General features: G+C 40.7%; 1 protein-coding gene across 4 annotated transcripts in view; it reads left to right on the top strand.

Moving 5' to 3' along the window:
- The window catches only part of LOC139694330 (dual specificity calcium/calmodulin-dependent 3',5'-cyclic nucleotide phosphodiesterase 1A-like), a 580,826-nt gene that overhangs the window by 299,157 nt on the left and 261,055 nt on the right, over positions 1-20,614 (top strand). The window contains exon 1 of one of the 4 annotated variants that reach the window (XM_071592828.1): positions 6,076-6,307. The exons of the other annotated variants lie outside the window; for them this stretch is intronic. Coding sequence (XP_071448929.1) covers positions 6,262-6,307 — 46 coding nt within the window. The 5' untranslated portion in view covers positions 6,076-6,261. Of the gene's footprint in view, positions 1-6,075; positions 6,308-20,614 lie in introns of those variants that run through there. 4 annotated transcript variants of the gene reach the window in all.

Genomic DNA, 20,614 nt, shown 5'->3' with positions numbered 1-20,614 from the left:
CAAACTATTTATATTCAGCCGACGAAAGAAGTACAAGCCATTGATAATATGATGGTAATTCCTAGTTAAAAATTCCTTGTGGACACTTAAACGTCATTTATTAAACTGAGGATACTTTAATTATTCGTAGTTAAGTAGCATTTCAATGGTGGAATGAATGAAATCGTAGTTGAAATGAAAATTCATTATGGTTTTTCATTTAAGATTTCAAAAAAGGTTTATCCAGAGCATTTTCAGACTTATAATAAATAGATATCATACAATGCCATCTGAGTATATTAATCATAAAATACAGGGTTAGAAAGAGTCAGTAAAATTAATGTAAATGTTCGATGATAGTCATCCTCCACACTGAATGAGCCAAGACATCCCTGACCCCTCCCACCAAATTAATGATGAAATTTAGCCATTCTCGGCGATTTATGGGGATGGAATAGCTTTGGAGGGGGAACAACCAATCCCCCCAAATCTAAAGCAAACAAGCAAGAAAGCTGGCTTTCTATAAGCATCTGTAGAATGTAGCCGTGAAAGCGTTAGTAAATTACATTTTCTTTTATGGTATTTTTCCGTGACTGAATTTTTCGTCATGACCATCAGTTAATTTGAAGCACAAACATTTATCCTTCCCGAACCAAATTAACCGTACAATCAACTTATTTATCATCTATATCAGTCACAGCTTTTATTAATCATATAAGGAGCAGTGGGATGTTGAAGACTGTGATAGAGGGTAGAATGTTGGGCAAAAGAGGAAAGGGAAGGAACAGGATAGGGATGTTGGACGGGATGAATGGAGGAAGAAAGTACTCAGAGATGAAGAGGGACCTGATATAGAGTAGGATGATGGATTTTGTGTTTTTTTAGGAGTAATAAAATGTTTGTTTGGTAGTTGTGTCCATCCAAAAACCTACCTTAACCGGTAGATTACCTTAAAAAAATAAGGAGCCGTGATTCAGAAAATAAGGAACGTCTAGTTTAAATGAAAAATCCTTTAGAACCCATTGCATTGTTTATGGAATGTACAGGTACAATCCAGTCCAGAATCCTGTACAATCCAGTTTGCAAGTGATGTGGATTTTTCATGAGAGTTCTTTAATGAAAATTAATTTACTCTAGCGCCAAACAATTCAGCATATCACATGATATCATGTACATAATTTCAATTTGCATTTTGGTTTGTTATTTGAGGTCATGTATTCTGATCATAATCTTGAGAACAGGTACGAACTCCATGTTCTGTACTCAAGGTAAAGTTTTCCGCCTAACCCAAAGTAAGACAACTCTTAATCTCACTCCAAACTCGGCTATCGCGGCGGAGTGATTCAAAACTGACAAGGCAGGGATTCCAAATATGTTCGCAGTTCATTACTGACAACTCGGATCTACGATTTGAATGTAATAATGAGGTGAGTAGGCTAAGGTCATTCAATCAGTCACTTGTTTAAAGATATATGTAGATTGAAAGGCATCAGGACTTATGCATTCTATTTCACAAATGGTTTTGAGGCTATTTTTTCTCACGCGCATCCGATTAGCACGTGGCTAATCCCTTCAAATGTGAACCAAGGGTCAATGTAAAATTTGTTGAAACATAAAGGCAAATTTTATGTTTGACTCAAACAGAGGTACCCACTTTTCTTCATTGCTTCGAGGCTAATATTTTCAGTTCAGTTTTTCAAGTGTGGTCGTAATGTTACCGGTTAATCTAAGTCGTAGTTTAATTATTCGGTAACCATTGGAGAAATGTTAACTGATTTTCATTTCAAAAAGCTAGTATCCCATCCTTTAATTCCTTTCCAAATTCTTAATTGAATAATTCCCTTCCAGAAATGAACCTTCATAAACCTTAAACTCAGTACATTACTACGGTTCCTTAATTTATGCTCTTGTCATATACGCTGAGAATCATTTCTGGTGTGATTTTAAGGGCCCTAACTTGGAGTGATAAACAAGAAATAGTAACAATTTTCCACTAGATAATTTTAATAGTATAACTGGGTTTCGATGTATTACATAATGACCTGAAGATGATGTAATGCATCGCAACCCGGTCGTTCTATTAAGTCCATCTAGTGGAAAATTGTTACTGTATTTTCTTTATTATATTCCAATTCCACCACATCACGCCTGAAACTACTCCATTTGTTCCTTACTTGGAGTATTGAATCGGTCTTTATTTTAGTTAAATATCACTCAATGATTCTTCTTAAATTATTAACCTCATCGAAAACTAAATATTAAGCTGCTATTTTCAAAATATTTTATCTTCTTAATATTTGCTCCAGTTCATCGTGTTGGAATTAATAGTTCTAATGTCTTACATGAATTTTGTTGTAATATGCCATCAGTGTAATCATCGTTGGTATCACTTTAGCTGTATGAAAAACATCCTCAATCCATGCAACGGGCGTCTTGCTACGAAGTGCATTGCCTTTGAGAAGTGCATTTGGTATTCGAGTTTAATTTCGAAGCGTTTTTGTAACAGAGCGTAGGGAAACTCTTGAGAGAGGAAGAAATACGGTATGTGTATTTGCGCATTCAGTGCCCACCTTGCTACATCAGGGAGTAGGTGCATCTGTATTGAATAAATGCAAAAAGTTGAAATTGGACTCAATCAACAGAGTAGAAAATGGTTCTGCAAGCAGTTCAAATCATCCCACTTGGAGTGCTCTGCGAATTTCAGTCGGCAGCAATGTTATCTCACGAAGGCATTCTCACCAAAACTTAACCAATTTCACAGATTTGAAATGATCATAGTCTATAGTATCCCAATTAAATGTTTTTAGCGTATTTCATTTTTCAATTATTTATATTATGAGGTGTATCACTCTAACATTGCATTTATATAAGTATATGGGCACCTTAAGTATTTCCTTCGATCTGAAAGGTTACGGAACCATTAGCCGATGGAACTGTGGATGTAACCGAGTGCTCAATGGGCTCCGAAGACGGTCAGATTGGACACCAGATGAAAATAGCCAGCACATCATTTTATCCATATTCGTGATTCGAATCTGTGACCTTCGGATAGAGGGATGATAGAGAATATTTTAATCTACAGGAAATCATGATGGAAGGGCAGGATTTCTTTCAGTAAATGAAATTAACGAAACGGAACTCAGTTTTTTGTAGCGATAGTAATGAGATGGCTTTCGGGAGGTGCTGCGTCCTAGATTTCGTATCCATAGCAGGCTACATCTTTAGGAGCGATGATATTAAGTCTGTTCCCTTATGCTGCAACCTACATCAGACCTCAAAGCTTAGATGCAAACATTCCTAACAACGCAGGAGCTTTTTGAAAGCATCAAAGCTAACAATATGGAATTGAAAAATGGTTATCGGGGGAAAATCGTGAGAACTCATCGAAAAATTACCATATATTTAGGGAAGTAAAATCTCGGGAGCTCACTATTTACTCCTGTGATATAATGCCCCGTGATAACATTAGAATATTTAATGTCATCAGTAGGAAGTGATGAATTCCTTAAAAGTACTCCATTAGCCTTGTGGAACATTCATTCATTAAATTCTATCTCATCACCTTTTACTATTAATTTCTATATTTCATATAAGTCCGTTTAATCTAATTCTTAAATGTGCCGTTAAATGTTCCGGCACGCCTTAGTGCTTGGTTAATTTAGATTTTGCACATTCGTTCTTGCGAGTTTCATTATGGGTAATTGGTGTGGTGATGTAAACATTTTGTTAGTCAGCTCAGCAGATCTCCGAGTAGTGGAGTGGGCTTGGTTATGATTTAGCGACGTATGTATCCCCTAAAAGCCGACCCTCAAGGAGAGGATTGAAAAGGAATTTTATGCATATTAAAAAGTTGTTCTATTTTCAAATTTCATAGTTATTATTTATTTTTCCACCTCACTCAGCTTCCTTTGATAGAAACTGTATCAAATTAGTAGTAGTATTTAGGGGAGGCGACCGACTGCTGTGGTCATTTGCACCATAGGGGATGGACAGGATAGGATGAAGGGTGGAGAGATACCCGGCGTCAGCATTAGCCTACTCTTTACGAAAGGCGCCAAGGGGTCCGCAGCTTAACGTCTCATCCGACGGACGGCCTACTCACTCAAAGTGCCCTCCACAAAGCACCTGAAGTAGGGATCGAGATACCTCTGAAAAATATTCAACACCACCGGGATTTGAACCCGAGCCCTCTGGGTGGGAAGCCAGTACGATAGCCATCGCACCAATCCCGATCCCCAACTGTATCAATCCCGAGAAAACACGAAAGGAAAGATTTAGCGCAATAGTAAGTTTAGTCCAGCTAGGTCCGTTGATTTCTCGAGGTTCTTTTCAGGTGTTTGTGTAAAACTCATTACCAATACAGGTCGCCCGGGGTCTCAGTTAGTTCGATTACCCAAAGGATGGTTCGCATTCCGCCTCGGGATGCTAATATCATTGCAGCAAAATCATACTGCTGTAACAGAATAATTGATGCAATCTCGATCTACGATATCGTTCTCTGAAGTGGTTCTTATTTATATTTTTATACATTTACTGGTATTACGATTATTTCAAACAGTGATTATTCTGGGATTTCAATTCACGCTTTTTGCCTCTATTCTAGTATATTTTCAAGGTTTTAAACATATTCCGCTATGATTTTTTATTGCTTCTAATCTGCTGGAGCATGAAATCGGCTCTATACCATGTGTATTTGAACTGCGAATTATTAGGATTCTAATTGAAACGTAATGAAATAATTGACATTGTAATTCCACACACTTAGTGTGTGGAATTACAATGTCAATTATTTCATTACATTTCAATATGTTACGCAAATTCCATAAAGTTACGCCTGAGACAACAAATTTTAGGATTCTAATACTTAAAGTGATAGGCTTCGTAATTGTAAATTTACGCATACTATCGCCGCCATGGTCTTATTTGTGTAACGCCACACGTTGAATCATTCGGATTCATGTATCAGGTACCCAGCTTATCGAATATTACTCGTACTATGGAATGTAGTGTATTATATAAAACTAACAGAATGATGAGTCTACTTTCAATCTTTCGTTAAAGTTATCCGCAATATTTACCAATACTTTCATTCAAATTGTAGAAGAAAAAGTACAATATCGCAGCGTTGACCCTTACACGCCGTATAAGTATTTTTTATAAAAACGAGGACTACTTTAACAAATAATCGGGACTGTTGTAATGGATATTTCTACATGCGTTATTTTACAAGCTTGCCGTCGACCTAAAGCCGACATTAACAGGATGGAGAGATGCAAAGCAGGCCAATTTCCACAAAGTTGTCATTCATGGAAGTGTACGGTAGGTTGAGGCTTGGCCATAAGAAAAGGATTTGACTTCTAAGGCATGACATATAATATCATCTTCTCATAATATTTTTCATCAGATACTTAAGGATGTATGTACCTGTGTATTAATTCCAGTTTTGGCTCATGCATTCATTCAGGAAAGTTGGAATAATTTTCCTAGATAAAACGAACGCAACTTCATCAATTCCAGCCGTACAGAAGAACGGAGGCACTTTTTTAGGTTGTGAAAATCGTGCAAGTTGACACCACGTATCTTCTCCTATGCTCGAAGGTTAATGGCAATCGCGTTAGGCGTGAAATCCAGTTGACTCTTGAAAACAATGTGGCGAGACGGCGCACCACGTTCCATTTGAGCCGCCGTACCTACATGTCACCACATATCTTCTGCTAAGTCTCCCGTGCATTCCGTTATGCCTTTATTCCCAACCGAGCTTCCCTTTCACCTTTCCTTTCCTCTCCCCAGAACCCACTTCCCTCTCATCATCTGAAAAACACATGGTTTTAAAAAAAGCCTTCAATCCCTCCCTCCCTCTCCATCTCCTCCTCCCTGCCCTCCTACACCCATCCCCGGCCACCCACTCCGACACCCTTATCCCCTCAACCGGCTATTGTCTGGTTTCTTCCTCACCCCTGTTGGCCTTTTTTAACTCGCCAGGGAATCGCCGCCTCTCTCCCCTCGGGAACTCTTCTCTCACTCCCTGCCTCACTCATAACCCTCTCTCCCTCTCGCTTTCATGCTCTTCTCTCCCTCACCTATATTCTCCTTTGACACTTCTGCCACCGCAGTCGAATTGTGTACACCCCTTTGGGACGGTCACGGGGACTTGGCAGTCATCCGCTCCGACCAGCCTCTCCTACGTCACTCGCCGCGTTCATCAAAGCTCTTCTTCCCGTTGGTGTCTCCCTCCTCGACTTCCCTTTCGTTCGTCCCCGTTCGACTCTCCGGTGAGGAGAGATGAGTCGTCCCCGGACTCGGAACCTTCCGTCGTGGTTTCTAAGATGTAGGTAAAATTTCTACTCATCCCCAACCTCTTTTGAATGTTGGAGCCGTTGCCACTCAATGATCTATGTCATGGGATTTTCCGTGAAAGTTCTGTGTTGTCCTTTCCTCCACCAGTTCCAGTGGTCATTAAGTTTCGCTACTACCTCCTCCTATTTCCTGAATCAGAAAATGGTGGGCAGTGGTGGTGTTATCTGTGACAGCGAGTGGTACAGCTGCGTCGTCCCAGTGAATTAGTTTCAAACTACGATTCTGTGATATTATGTGCATAATATTACTTATTATCTTGTATGTGTGTTTGTGTTCTTGTGTGTGGGTGGGTGGATATTTTTCAACGTGAATTTTCATGGAAATAGGTTTGGAAACTTTCGTAATAAGGATGTGTCTAAAGAAAGGCTTCTTCAACACCCTTTCAGTGCCTTACAACTATTCTTGGAAGAACCCCTTCTTCTTGATCATCATAAATGGATGACCAAATAAGATCTTCAAGCGTAGTAACAGGCTTCAAACCGATTTTTAATTCTCCTTCTGATAAATTCCATCGGCAATCAATTCTCAATGAATGATAGAGTTTTGTGTGCAGTTACTTTTCCGTGATCATTCCAGTCAGTCAAACCTTTTAGAAGCTTTTACCTGCACGACTTCAAAGGATTACTATAGTGATTCCCTGAATGAGAAATCTTTTCCCCTCAACTAGAGGGAGCTATGCATTTAGCTTCTTTCTAATGAATTTTGTACTCATTTCAATAATTTTAGAGCATGCACCTGCGATCTTTATATCGTCCAGTATTGAATTTAACACTTCACTTCCAATATTTTATGCTTAGTAAAATATAAAGTTTATCATAAATAACCAAACGTGACGTCAAATGACAAAGTCAATTGGATATTATCGGATAATGGTTTCATATTATATTAAGCTTTTATGCACACATGCTACCCATTCGAATTTGGCAAGCTTATACTTCTGTGTGACCTGACGCAACCAAAAAGTCGGCAGCGTGGAGACTTCCATTGAAACCGCATTAGTCAATCCGGAGATTGGTTTGATACGTGGGAGTAGAGCACACTCGATACTAAGCCCAGCGGCGTGTGTAACTCAAACATTAGGTTAAGGTTAGTGTTCCTTTCGCCTTACCGCCTATGGTTTCCAAGGAAGACGTTGTGCCTGAAAAATAACATAGCTCAGCTTTTCAGCTCAGAGGCGTCCCCGGGAATTGAACCTGTGCCCTCCGGTGAAATAGTCACGCGCTCTACCGAGGGAACTATCACATTCCTGCGATTTGATATAATAATGCAATAATAACGTAGTTTATTTCCAGTGAATAAAGAGGAAATACTGTTAATGAGTTTGCATTAGTAGAACTATTAGAAAAAAGGTCTGGTCACGGTGAAGTTCAATAGTTCTATTGTTTACCAACAACGGGCTAGTATGCTCTTCATCTCGAATCTCTCCTTCGATGGCTGAATAATCTCTCGCGTACTTCACGGACTATAAAATATTAACTATATCACCTTAGGAGTGATATAGTTGATATATTTGAGCAATAGAACTATTTCAACATCGTGGTTCCCGTCGACTAGAGAACGTGTTCGGCTCTTCTGTGGCCTTGAATTCGGTGTCCGTGGGCGGCAGCTGTTTCAGTCACTGAGTAGTGAGAGACAAGTCCGGTGTCATCTGCGGTCAAGAGGCTTTAAAATGTGCAACCTGGCGTGAATTTTCACCGTCGATGAAGCTCGAAACGCGCAAATGATGCCGTCCTCCGGAGTGGGTGGGGAGGGGTCTGCCCGATTTTTTTTTCTCTTCCGAGCGGTGGCGATGTGCCGCGCACGTAAGCAAGTCCGCCAGCACCACACGCACCCACAGGTACGTTCGTACCTCCAGCCTCCCCTTCGGTCCCGGCGCGTTCAGTCCTTCGGGTGACCGCGGGGGAGGCCCTGGGGAAGGCGCCGGCGGCCTGCGGGCTGTTCCCTCCCGCGGCCGGTGCATCATAACGCTCCCGACGTCGTCCTTCGTACCCGAGGAGGACCTCTCACCTGAACCCCACCCACCCTCCCTGCGACGTGGAATATTCCAAATCCATTGATTCAGGGTCTGCGCCTGTATTTGCTAATTTGCCGCCCCCGTTGTCACACCCCTCCCCCCCATTTCTCGACATGTGTCCCGACATCTGCCCGTCCTCCCGCCCCTTCCCTGCCCTTTTCTATCCTCCTCCCCTCTCAAAGTCGCACGGCTTCCCACACTCGCCTCCGCAAATCCCTATTTTTCCCCCCACTCCGTCATTCTCCGTCTCCGTTGTTCTCGTCTCCTCGCCGGGGCGTCAATCCTCGGCAGAGGCGGCGAGCGTCACACCCGCTCTCTGGATCCCACCGCCCACAATATCCACCGGATAAAATTTTGAGCTTGCGCACGGTAATCACCTGAGTGATGTCGATGGATCACGGGTGTGGAGGAGTGCACACGTTTTCTTCAGGAATGGCGACTGCCATTAGCGTATTTGAGGAGACTGACTGGGGCAATTTTCGCGTCTATGACTGATCATGTAGACATATAGAGATTTTGGAGAGTTGAGGGAAATGGAGAGAAACCCAACGTTTGCATACTCCTATTGTGAGGCGCCGAGGGATCAGCAATTTATCCGACAGGAGTAAGTACTAAAGGTACTTAATTCAAACACGGTTTCCATGTAAGGATCGGAATTCCATTGGAAAGTACAGCTTCCGAGGTGTATAACAGCCTCTAGGGTATTAATCTGACTTTTCCGCGTGGGAAGCCATGGCACCTCAGTCCGATCTGCCTACAGGCAGTGTACCTCAGTCCGATCTGCCTGTATTGTTTCTCTTGGCAACCACTAGCCCAGTCCCTCGAGCCCTCCTTGGTGAAATTCAAAATTCTTGAGTCATTCCCCATACACACGCTTGTTTATGCGTCGCGATTGATCAAACAGGGACGACTATGTAATCGCGATAACATCATCGCAACCAAAATTTGGTGTATGATATATACGAGTACATTTAGGTGCGGGCATTTGCGTGATATGAGAAGAGGCGACGCGTGTGAACTTTATTGTTTTAGTAAGGTCAGGCGGTCTCACAATCTTAATTTCGGGGTGTGTTTCGATGACTCTCAATCCAAATATTTAATTATTGTGAGAAATTAAACGCAGAAATTTGTTTTAATATTCCTGTTTTCCTTCCGGCCCTCCCTGTATCCTTAAGAGTTCAAGTTCTTTTTAATGACGCTTTTATCTAAATAAAATCCTCCTTTTTGAAACTGGAGAACATAATTCGGTAATTAAGCTGTCTTTGTAATTGTTACTGTCACTCATATTTCTAGAAGGTGGGACTACGTTCGGAACTCGTAGCCTTCCATTGCGAAAGCGTCTTCATTGAGGGTCTCGTTAATTAGGCGAAGAATTCTCATGGATGACTTGAGCGAGACGTGCATGCGAACCGGAGTAATAACGGCAACCCTATAAGATTGTGTTTGCACTGATGTGAGTATTAAGCTTGAATTAATGCGCGGGCCGATGGAAACTAGTCAAGTACAAGACGAGAAAATAGTTCAGAAACTAGGACAGGGGCAATCTGTTGGCTTAACGGCTCATGCTTCAATTTTGTGAGGATGCAATACGTACATGTATATTAAAGTTAAACCTGAAAAACATATCAGTTCGAGTTCATCAATACGTTTTAAAATGTATGTTTCTCTCGTAGATATTGTTTTCCATAATGATTGAATTGGTAGAGGAGAATTTATGACATTTTATTGAGGAGGTTTGGTTTTTAATTGAGGCATTTCGACGTAATTAGGTCGTTACTACGGGGAAGATCGTGATATCACCACGACGGGTCATACGTGGGCCGGCATAATGAGTGCTTACTGGAGCTCTCTCCTTCCGCCCGTTTGATTAATATGCACGGTCATTGAAACCTTTTGTTCTTCCTCTGGTGGGCACTATAAGCTCGTTACCAAGCGGCATCCAATTTGTTTGCTTTTGACCCGACGCAAATGGTTCATCTAATGGTTAATTTCATTCCCACAGTAGTATCCATGTAAATAACGTTGTACTCTGCTGCTCTCGTCCGCCGGGCTGTCAGTTTTGAGTTGCAGTTTTATAGCCTTGCATGCGTGACGGCACGATGGAATTTTGATCCGAGGTCATCAGAAGAATCGGCGGCGTAAACAGTTAAGCTTTCCGCCGCGTCACTTGGTTGGCTTATTTGCCTTCCCGCTTATTCTCTTCTCAGGTCTCCGCATCTGGTGGCGAGTTCCCGAACTTCTTCCCGCTTTTCCCTTACTTATCGTGCCCTTCTTATCGTGTTTTCTTTTCCAATCGCACGATGGCGTTACTTCCAAGGTTTTGGAGTGCTTCGGCCAGGTGATGGTGGTGAGGAATTCCCTCCTCGTGAATTGATTTTGAATCGCTGTGGGTTGTTGGCCTGCGTCTCATTATTTTTATAATCGATGAAATGCTGGGAGCCGAATGCTGATTTCATTACACTCCGTGGCGGTTGAGACAAAGCTATATCCCGCAAACGCGTCGAGGACATAGGATTAATTTAGTCCCGCGTGAATTCCAAGCCGTACAAATGCTCACTTCCTTTTTAGAGATTATTTTCCTTGGTTTCTCTGATTTTCTTCCACAACTTTTACCCCTGCGGTTATGTGCGCAACGTGCTGTTTGAATGAGTTTTCAGCCCTCGTAACTTGCGTAGGTAATAAAGTTTTACGGCTCCAGAGCAGTTAATTTAGGTAGAACATATTCATGATAATAAATTATTTCTCTCTCTATGCGCCGCGCCCGTGGACGCAACCCTTAGGCACCAAGTCTCTCCGCGGCGTCCCGAGCCTACTTTCCGCAACAAATATCCCATTTATGAATGTTTCAATTTATGGATCATAAATACGCGGACGAAATATGGCCTAAAATAATAACACGGCGGGGTTGTTATTTAAAGGCGTGCGGGGTACTGTGACACTCACGGTACAGCAAGGGCGTTTGTTTTTGGTGATGAATAATTGCTTCGCTCTAGGGGAGTTGGTCGTGGGGATTGAGGAGGAGGGGATGGAGAATGGGGAGAGAGTGTGGGGACCCCTCCGGTGAGCGTCATGGGAATTCAATGGGTAGGAGAGGTAGGAAGGGAGTTGGGATGGCTGGCATTCCGGGACGCGTGTGCATGTTCACACACCCCCCTTCCCTCCTTCCCTTTCGGACAGATCATTACCGGGGACGGACACGAATTGAGGGACACCAGAGGGAGGCGCAATGCAGCGGGTGGATTCAGAGGAGGGAAAGGAGAGAGAGATGGTTTAGGCAAGGAGGGTGAGGAACGAAAAGGGAGACGACGAAGTTAACGGAAGGAAAGAAAATAATCGCCTCTAAGAGCCGGACCCCGCTGCGCGAGATGCTCCGCCAAGTCATAGGCGAACGGATTGCATGATGCTAATGTACGCTAATACGGTTTTAAACGGTCGCAGTATAACCCTCGAAAGCGGGTAAAATCCCAATTTGTGTCGGCGCGCGCGCGCACGTGAGTGCTAACATGCTGGGAGACGGGGTCTAACCGGGGAATGAGAGGATCTCATTTGCTAAATTGGGGCCTTGAATGCCTTGCAGGAAGGAATCTGGTGCAGGGGAATTAAATTATGTTTTTTTCGGCCCTTTTATGCCCAAAAAAAAGTGGACTGCTGATGGAAAATTTAGCTCACTAGGATGATCCAGGTGAAAGCGTACGGGAGAACATTATGGGGAAATTTTGCGTTTATTAAAAAAAATAATAAGCGGTGTTGAGTCCGTACATCTGAAGAGAGAAAGAAAATCCATTAAGGAAATGCCGTAGGGAAAATGAATAATGTTAAATAGTTTTACCACTACTCAAAAAAAAGCGTTAATGGACGAGAGAAAATAATTAATTTTTCGCCCAAGTGGCATTTGCCTGTGTTTATGATAAGGGAATGTATTTTAAGAAGCCAAATAGTGGTGTAATGTATTTCACCTAGCCTAAATTAACTTCAGACATATATTTTGATAAAATTCTGAGTTTTTATACTAATTAATGTGATAAGAGATGTAAGAGTTGACACACAGTGTTGATGTTAAAATATTTCTAATTTCATGGTCCAGGGCATTAAGTTTTGCTATGTTAGTTTTTATTTTATTTTTTATGAAAGGGAAATTGAGTTTCTTCCATTAAATATTCATTGAGTAAAAAATAAGACAAAATATGATGGACATTCAATATCAAGTGATTGCTCATGTACTGCATAAATGAAGATATTTTATTAATGAATGCATTTTCTAATTACTTTTTGGACATCCGTGTTACATCTCTCTTGATTCTATGATGAGCACTTAGTACGTGAATAAATTCATCGTGCACTTTTCGCCACTTTATTTTGGATTTGCACTTTTGTATAACAGTTTGTTTTTTCTTGTTTTATGTTGCATAGACGTTTGTGTCAGCTTTTCGTTTACATAGCATACTCCTGCGGTGCTATGTCCACCTCGTTGAAATGTGCCGCGATAGGGGGGGGGGGTGTGATGGATTTTTTCTAAGCTTATCACAAGAGTAATCGCCGTCCTAATTGTCGTTACGTTGCGCAGCTCCTCTGTCGTTGCAAGGCGCATGAATGACATATACTTATCACGGAAGTGGGCTCTATTGTGTCAAAACTAGAATAATATATTCTCGTTGTATGAATGCAATGAAAACAATTTTAAACTGCTGTACTCACGCATTTTCAAGTATCTAAATATGGACTTTTATTAAAATATTGTATAATTCATAGCTTATAATTAGTACTATTTTCTGTTAATTACTTTCCGACTGAGTTTAATATTCTGGTAGGTTACTGCAATTTGCTACTTTGAAATTATTAATTATACGTTGAAAGTTGCGAATCAGCGAAATGTAATTTTAGCGAAATTATTTTCTTTCACTAGTCGTCATTCCATCCCAAATTAAAATACCGAAGTTTCACGATTTACGACATTGATGTATGTTTATGCTATTCTTTGATACGCGAATTTGTAAGATAAACACATAAAAGGAAATGAAGGGTAGCTTTTCGGGGTTATTAGATTTTATTTGCTCATTGTAAGCTTTATAAAATGTAACCTGTAATCTAATGCCTGAGAGACAAGAATGTTTTATCACAACTAAAAATAAAACTTATGTTTAGGATAGTTTATCGTCATCGACATGTTTTAATCGTCATACCATGTTGACGTACATTACGTCACCCAAAACATTTGAAAGGAGAATTTGCTTGCATAGGGAAAAGTTAAATTGTTACTACACGAACGTAATTTTTATGTTAGTATGATAGAATTTTGAATGATTGTCGTAATTGAGAGGTAAAAAATGAGTGATAAAGGTATTCTACTATGTTTTTTTAATCGGTAGTCATGTGATCAGGGTGCGTTACTTTTATTTCTAAGCTCGTGCGTGTGTAAAACGAAAAGAATTAGTTATTTATGGGTGTTAATTTAAGCTTCGTGACATCCGGCGATATTAGTTTGATGAATTCGAAAAAGTGAGTATCATTTTTCTGCAATGGGTGGTTGTTTGAAAGATGTGGAAAATGTGATTGAATATAAGAATTTAATATCCCAACTCATAAACAGTACCCAAAACATTTACCGTTGTTTTTATTACGTTCGCATCACGCAGCTTTAGCAGTGACTACGAACTAATAATCGCACGTAGCTCAAACGAAATTAATCTAAAATCAGCAAAATATAAGACTCGACAGTCTTGAATCTAACATCCGAAACACTGATTATCCGTAATTTACCGATAATTTTTTAATACTCTTCCGCATTCTCAAGTGCAGCTTTGAACAAGGTTAAAACATGTTTTCAATATTGACGGTGCAAATGAGAGTGATGCGGTTTCGAATGAAGTATCAGTGATAAACTTTGATTCCATCGACCAAAAAGCGCGCTTCTACAAAGCTGTAGCAATGCCGTACCATCGGCGGCTGCTTGCCGATAAGATCTACACAAGTTTTTTTTTGTTGTTTCAGTTGTTATTTTTTTCACCAGCGAATGTGAGTAATGGAATTCTATTCCAACTGACTCGCCACGACTTTTCATTTAATCACATGGAGTTAATTAGATGAGTCGGCGTTGGAATCACATTTGGAATTAAGCCCGCTGCCGCGAATGTCGCAATCATCCCTCATCTTTTTCTGGGAATTTATCTCTGAGTGATGACTTTTTCATGAGAGAACCGGATAGTCCCTCCGGTAGGAACCTCGGGGAAGAGAACTGCTTTAATGTATTCGTGACGAAGCGGCTATCTCGGGCGTTGGCTGTCGCGGGGGAGGGGGGGCGGGGGACAGGGAGGTAGTTGGAGAGGATATCACTGGAGGAGAAGTTCATTTGGTGTGGGTGGGATTATGGGGAGGAGGGAAAAAGCGTGGGTTTCTCTGAGAGGGCGGGAGTGGGAGATTGTGGTCAAGGAGAGAGGATTGAGAAAGCATTACTATTATTACTTGACCCTTTGTTTCTCGAGGTGGTTGACCCTCTCATCCTGGTCACCCTTGTTTTTGATATATTTTTTCCCATCAAAGGGAGTATCTTCTTATCAAAGCGTTTACTATCATTTCTATTAAATGAAAGAAACAAAGTAAAATATTAAGTAAATGGCAAGTGAAGAGGACAGGGAAGTGGTCGCCGTGGATGGGATGACACTTAGAATTTCGCTCAGGATAATTAACACCGACAGTTCGTTGACGTTCAGATTTATTTGTGTAAAATATTATTACTTTATAATAGAAGAAACTCGCCTAAACTTTTGGTGGATTCCACGTACATGTTCCATTAATGCAACATCAACCTGATGTTAGTTCTATGTGTCGGAGTTAAAGAAAATATATATTGGCTTTGCCTGATATTTTAGTGATTGATATCGTGAGGCATGTGAAAATTCCCCTTATGCCAAACCACTGCAATCGGTTGTATTAACCGAAGTCCCACGTTTCTGAATTAACCAACATTAACCGAAAATAACATTTTATCTTCCATTCATCGGTGAATTTAGATTTCTAGTGTTAATACTAGTATAACTTAAAATTTGTCCTCTCTCTCTGTATATATTGAAGAATTATATGTGCCTTCATGCATCGCGTTATAAAGGCTGTGCATGTCGCATGTTCAGCAACGAGATGATTTGGAGAACAGCCTAGCATGTCTTGCAGTTTAATACATTCTTAGTATGGCCAAAATGACATGTAATACAGAAATTAGTGAAAGTATTCCAAAAATATTACATTTCGCTGCTCCTCTTCCCAGTAAAATTAGTCAAGTCACCAACTTAAAGCCCCGTTTCCAATACAGCTCCTTGAAATACATTTTTTTTGTTCCTTACGCTCTTGGTTGACTGTACTGTGTATCTGTATGTTTTATGTATTTATAATTGTGCACTAAATTAACCACAGGTACTATAGTCGCCATGAGACTAGATTGTATAGTTTTGTATTCATGAACATTTTAGGTGTCACGTATGCTTAGGCTGAGTGCCCACACTCATTACAATAAGAACTCGCATTGGAGCGCCAGTGAAGAGTTAAATGGACAGCAAATGCCAACTAGGCTTGAGAACTCAGGCATCATAATCAGGACATACGCATTTACATGCTAACATTTTGCAAAATTTAATATGTAAAGTTGAGGCTTTAAATTACACTTTAAGGTTGATTAGGTATGCCTGTCGTCATTCGGTCTTTTCCTTCTTGCGGAGGGGCGAATTTATCACTTCAAAATCGCGATAAATCAATGTAAACCCCCTTGTCAAATCGTTAATAATTATTTAAATTGATGATATTCTCCATGATTTAAACGGACCGGCCTCTTGTGCGAGATTTTGCAGCTGCATCCGTATATTATAGGGGGGGAGGAGCGAGAGCCTCCGATGCTCAACAGGTCGCCAATGAAAATATGACTAAAGTTGACGGGAGAAATTTCCTTGCGACAAATAAGCCTAATGAAATGATGGTTTTGGGATCTCACTCCCCTACCTCTCCTATCCAATTCTCTCATACACTTGGTGTTTTGTAAAAACTGTGAAGTTTACCATACTCTAAAGTCGTCCACATTTTCCCAATACCTGTTCCCTGCTAAACTATTCATTCCCTCATACCTCCTTGCGCCAAAATTTACCATAACCTACTTCTCAAAGGGCATCCTAGGTCTTTGTAATTATTTCTCTATGCTTCTTGCTCCAGTTATGATTTTTAGTAAACTATCGTGCCTCAGGATATGTCCAATCTATTGCGTTTCTCTTCTTGAAAGTATTCTGCATAGGCATCTCTCGTTAAAACACTTCGTTTGCTACTCTGATTGCCCATTTAATTTTCTACAATCTCCCCGGCCACTTCATTTCCATCGCCTCCGCCCAATCTTCTTATCTCAGCTGCTCCTATCGTTGAAGTCACATCAGTAGAAAATGAGACTCCATATATAAATTTCAACGACTCGCTTCCAAATTTGTATACTGATTTTATCTGCCGTTAGTTTTTTCTTCTTCGCCATTCCTATTCCGCTTACCATACTCCTCTTGCTTCATCCGTCACTAGTGCCAAAAAAACAAAACTCTCCCACCTGTATCAAGGTTTCTTTCCCTTGTGGTTTCTTGGAGATTATATTCCCTACTTTCACTGCAATTAGCTTAGTTTTATTCTTTTTTGCATGGAAATTGTAGTTTTTCAGCTCCTTCTCCATATTGGCTAGTATAAGATGCCTTTTGAAAATCTCGCTTCTCGTAGTAGTAGTAGTAGTAGTAGTTTTTAGGGGAGGCGACCGACAGCTAAGGTCATTTGCGCCATAGGGGATGGACAGGAAAGGATGAAGGGTGGAGAGAAACCCGGCGTCGGCATTAGCCTACTCTTTACGAAAGGCGCCAAGGGGTCCGCAGCTTAACGTCCCATCCGACGGACGCCGTACTCACTCAAAGTGCCCTCCACAAAGCACCTCAAGTAGGGATCGAGATACCTCTGAAAAATATTCAACACCGCCGGGATTTGAACCCGCGCCCTCAGGGTGGGAAGCCAGTACGTTAGCCCCCGCACCATCTCGATCCCCCCTCGCTTCTCTCCATTAACTTAAAGTCTAAATTTTGGAGACAGAATTTGACTTTTAAATTCACCGTCCCATATATTTTTGCATTAGTCCTCAGAGTGGGAGATTTTTGGCATTATCTGCTTTTCCCACTTTGATTTGGCTATAACCAAAAATCATTTATTTACTAACCCGATATGACTTGAACTGGAATAAATAACCGCACCAAGAAAATAAAGTGTTGTTATTTAAGGGAATCGAATGGAATTCGAAGAATAAATCCTTGCCCGTTCTGCGAGCTTGCTATACTATAGTATTGCATAGGAAACCCGCGCGAAAGTTAGCCTAAAAAACACTCTGCCTTCCTCCCTAATCCCAATTTGATAAGTTTGCTTTAGTCTGGTTTGGTGAATTCTTAGTCTCTCATTTCTCAGCGGATACCGCTCGGAAATCGAACGGCACAAATGATTCAGCCCCCTCTTATCTTGAGGAGGCGAAGCCGCTTTGTACACAAACTCCTTACCTCCCGCTCTCGTTCCTTCTCACCAGCGCTCACCGCCCTACGCCCTCCCCTCGCCCCAAATTGCCCTTGAAACCGCCTTATCTCCTGCAATCCATTTCAAATCATGGATCCTCATTCCTTCCTATCTTGAGATTGAGGCAGAAGTTATTTTCGAGAGCTTGAGTGCCTCGTAATGCTTAATGAGAAATAGCAAAAAAAATGTAACCAGCGGCGTTGGAGGCAGAGCTGTGATTTCTCGAGACCAAGGCCCCCCGAGGGGAGATGTCTACCACCGCACTCAACGTATCTACGAAGCTGAAATAGCAGCTTACTATTTTTAAAATCTGTCGGAAATTATTCCGTGCCTGTTTTTTGTGATCACTTTGTAATGTGATCGCAGTAAGGATTTTTTTAAAATGCTCAATGTTTTCATAAAGTTTATAATATATGAGTTTAGCGATAACTCGGCGATGATTTCAAAAAAACTTTCTGGAATGCAAAGGAACGCCGTATACTTTATTGCCTTATTTTTTCCTCTCCCTTGGTACGTGCCGATTCATTGAAGCCGGTCGTTTAAGTAATTCAGAGTAGTAGCAGAGAACACTTATCACGGTCGAATTCTAGACAACTAAACTTAAACAATCTGGAACTTAACATGGCTTAAACAGGCTCCTTTAAGTATTTACTTCTACAACTGTGTAGAGCTTGTGAACCCCACCCCCCTTCCTCTTCCTAGCTCTGCTCCAAATCACATGGAATCCAACTATCCTTCTTTACACACTCCATCCTGTTTTCCTCGACCGTTCTCTGCTTTTTTTCTCATAAAGTATTTAGTCATTACCTTTTCTCATATAGGGAAAAATATAATGTGCATCCACCTTATCTATTTACTCATATTCTTGAAATCCCCCCACATCTGTATTTGTTAATCCTCCTTAGTCTACCCAAGCAAAATGATTTTTCTTTTTCTTCATCCTCCCTAGTTATCAAATATTCTCCCTTCTTCGGCGCCTAATAAGTTCCAATAATTTCAGTATTTTCTTTGTTCGCTTTTTCTATTCTGTTAGATTCCTCCCCATCGGAACTTTTTTGCCATTAGATGGATTTTTGGGTTTATTTATTTGATTTTTTGAATTGAATTTCATTGTAATACATTTGATACTACTTATACCAACCGAAAACCAGGATTTATCAATAAAAGGAAATTAATGTTATTATTATGTAACGTTGTTGTTCAAAAAAGAAGTGAGTTTTGCATATATTAAACATTAATAAAAGTAAACGGGGGACGAATTAGCAAAGAGGTGGTTTAGCAGGCACTTGCCGAGTTCTCCCTAACATTTTAGTTTGAGCCCCTTTGGACTTCTAATGCAGCTACAAAATAAATTTTTATTGATCACGATAAATAGATTAAAACATTTTTCCTTTCACTCAACGTATTTTGCACGAAATGTCTCGTTTTTCGAAACGCCTTTGGTTCCAATATCTAAATGTATTACATTTCCAGATGGAATTTCTGTCCCATCCTCCATTTCCGTGGCACATCACATTTAGTCATTCCATCTTACGCTATTTCATTCTGCGCTGATTGCTAACATTAGCATAGGCCTTGGTTTAGGTTTTTTGGTGGCCGAAATGAGTTTCATTTCAAACAAACTGCGGGAGTTGCCGAGCAGCGAGACAACCTTACCTCGTATAATCATGAGATTCCTTCAAGGGTGATGGACTTAAGGAGATTCCGGATGAAGATATAAGCCTCAGTGTCCGTGAAAACAGCATTAGTGGGCAGGATAAATCTTAAAACGATCCTTCCTCGAACTTCTCATTCGGCATTTTCTTTCGTCATCATATTTATTACGCGATATGAATCAAAGTGCCTATATTTGTATTGCACGTCTCACATCTAATGATAAGATTTAAGTGAAAAAAATACCAGAATGCGGAAAATTCTTCGAGCAAGATAAGTAATCGCCCGAATGTATTGCCCGACGCTTAGAATAATTGGGATTTTTAAATCTCTACTCTTCAAATTTTCAAATATTTGATAAAAATCACTTCAACATAATGTGTGTCGTGTAATTCTTCAGTCTAGTGCTTCAGTTCTGATTTGCGGAAACGTTATTGCTGGTTTCACATTGCTCATAATGAAAGTTGTAGGTATGGGAGTTGTTGCTTGTGTATTTTTTAAATCCGACGTCGCAGTGGGATTCCAAAACTCATTGTGGCGGCATAACCGAATTATTCGAAGAAAATATTCCATGTTGAAACGTCCGGCAAATCGCAAATGAGAGTGGATTCGTGAAGAATACGCAAGGATGGCGAAATTTCATTTCTACGCCCCACAAACGCGAGAAACCTTTGCATATAACGATGAACTTTTTAAGCCCGTTGAATATTTATAACTATCATATTTTCATTTCATGGTATTTGGACCCACGACGTAAATTTTTTGTGCCTTGTAAAATGATAAAAACCCCACGTTCTACGCCGTGATCGTGAATCCCAAGTTCTCGGAATATAGTTTCAAAAAGAGTAGTTGAGGCCTCGAGGTTCAGAGTATTTAGTTTGCTTGCAGTGAGGGTCCTTTATCTCTGAAAAATATCCCACCAAGGATTTGCACCTTCACTCATGCACTAAAGAAACCAAATGATGGGAAATATTTGTTTCGTGGCGTTACTACATTTTATACTATTTCTAAACACCCCTGAATCGAGTTAACCAACATGAGTTCTCTGCCGCT

This window comes from Hetaerina americana, unplaced genomic scaffold, assembly GCF_022747635.1.
Source record: "Hetaerina americana unplaced genomic scaffold, ioHetAmer1.1.p SCAF_5, whole genome shotgun sequence".
NCBI lineage: Eukaryota > Metazoa > Arthropoda > Insecta > Odonata > Calopterygidae > Hetaerina > Hetaerina americana.
The sequence above is the reverse complement of the archived record's forward strand: the minus strand, read 5'-3'. Positions and strand labels throughout refer to the sequence as shown.